Raw genomic sequence first — 1,302 nt, 5'->3', positions numbered from 1 at the left:
GTGCTGTGGCCACGTCTGTCCTCACGTGTTGTGGCCACGTCTGTCCTCACAGTGCTGTGGCCACGTCTGTCCTCACAGTGCTGTGGTCACGTCTGTCCTCACAGTGCCGCACACAGCACCCACGGGCAGTTTAAAAACCGAAAAACAGGTCCTTCTCCTCAAAATGTGTCAGTGCCATCTACTGGAAACAGTTTCAGTGGCTACCCAGACCTGTGATGGCTTCCGTGGGAAACCACCCTCTAGAGCTGCGCGGTGCGCAGCCGCACCACACACGGGCCGAGGCCAGCCGCCCGCTCTCTCGCCTCTGTCCGCGGCTTCGCTTTACCCAGCAGTAGGAGACGCCAGTCCTTTCTCTCTCTCTCTTTTTATTATTTTTAAAGAACTCATTCGTTTTTATGTAGAAGAGCTGTGGGTGCAGGCCAGAGGTGTGGGGGTTGAGAGGATTCCCCAGAGTCAGAGTGGGGAGCAGAACGGGTGGATCCACTGAAACCCACAGCTGAGGGAGCCGCGGGGAGACAGGAGGGGTCTGCTGTGCCCTGGCTGGGGATCGAACTCGTGCTGCAGGGGCTGCGGCCAGTGACAGCGCTGAGACCTGCCCCCTGTGCCCCCAGGCAGGGCCCTTTCACTTGGCTTTGTCTGTAGCACACCCACGTGTCCCTGGGGTCACCGGAGCGGGGGTGGGGGGGCGCAGTGCCCCGTTGGTGCTCAAAATGGATCTGGATGGAAACGCGGGCGCACGGGGGGGCCCGGGGGTGCTGCGGGTGCTGAGGCTCACGCCGCCCCGCCCTGTGCTGCTGCAGTGGTACATGAACGGGGTGAGCTACTTCACCGACCTGTGGAACGTGATGGACACGCTCGGGCTTTTCTACTTCATCGCGGGCATCGTGTTCCGGTAAGTGGCCCTCGCCGCCCCCAGGCTCAGGTGTTCGGTTCTCGGGCGAGCGAGTGAGGAAAGACTGGATGCGTCATGCCCACGAGGAGCCCTCGTCCCCTTGGAGTGGATGGCAGAGCCACCACGGTCACTTGCCCCTCAGAGACCCAGCAGGGCCCTTCCCTCGCCCCTCGCCCAGGCTGGCCTGCTCCGCCGTGTGCTTAGATCTGGAGCTGGGGGCGGCCAGCAGCTGAGGTGGCCACAGGAGGACGGGCGTGTTTCTCTTCTTTTTCCTAACAAACCGAAGTCATGTTTGTTCTTTGAACGGTGACGCGACGCTCCTACGGAGCAGACAGGAGCAGGCAGGAATCAAAGCCCAAGGCACAAAACACAGCGTGCCGGGCCGCGCAGACCCCCTCCCCGCCCCCCCC

At 62.4% G+C, this 1,302-nt stretch overlaps 1 protein-coding gene across 1 annotated transcript in view; it reads left to right on the top strand.

Annotated features, from left to right (window-relative positions):
• TRPM8 (transient receptor potential cation channel, subfamily M, member 8) overlaps positions 1-1,302 on the top strand; it is a 66,202-nt gene that overhangs the window by 37,293 nt on the left and 27,607 nt on the right. The window contains exon 18 of the mRNA XM_004674759.2: positions 801-892. Within this exon, the coding sequence (XP_004674816.1) occupies positions 801-892 (92 nt within the window). The remainder of the gene's footprint in view (positions 1-800; positions 893-1,302) is intronic.

This window comes from Condylura cristata, unplaced genomic scaffold (genome assembly GCF_000260355.1).
Source record: "Condylura cristata isolate star-nosed mole 26May11 unplaced genomic scaffold, ConCri1.0 scaffold00002, whole genome shotgun sequence".
Taxonomy (NCBI): domain Eukaryota; kingdom Metazoa; phylum Chordata; class Mammalia; order Eulipotyphla; family Talpidae; genus Condylura; species Condylura cristata.
The sequence above is the reverse complement of the archived record's forward strand: the minus strand, read 5'-3'. Positions and strand labels throughout refer to the sequence as shown.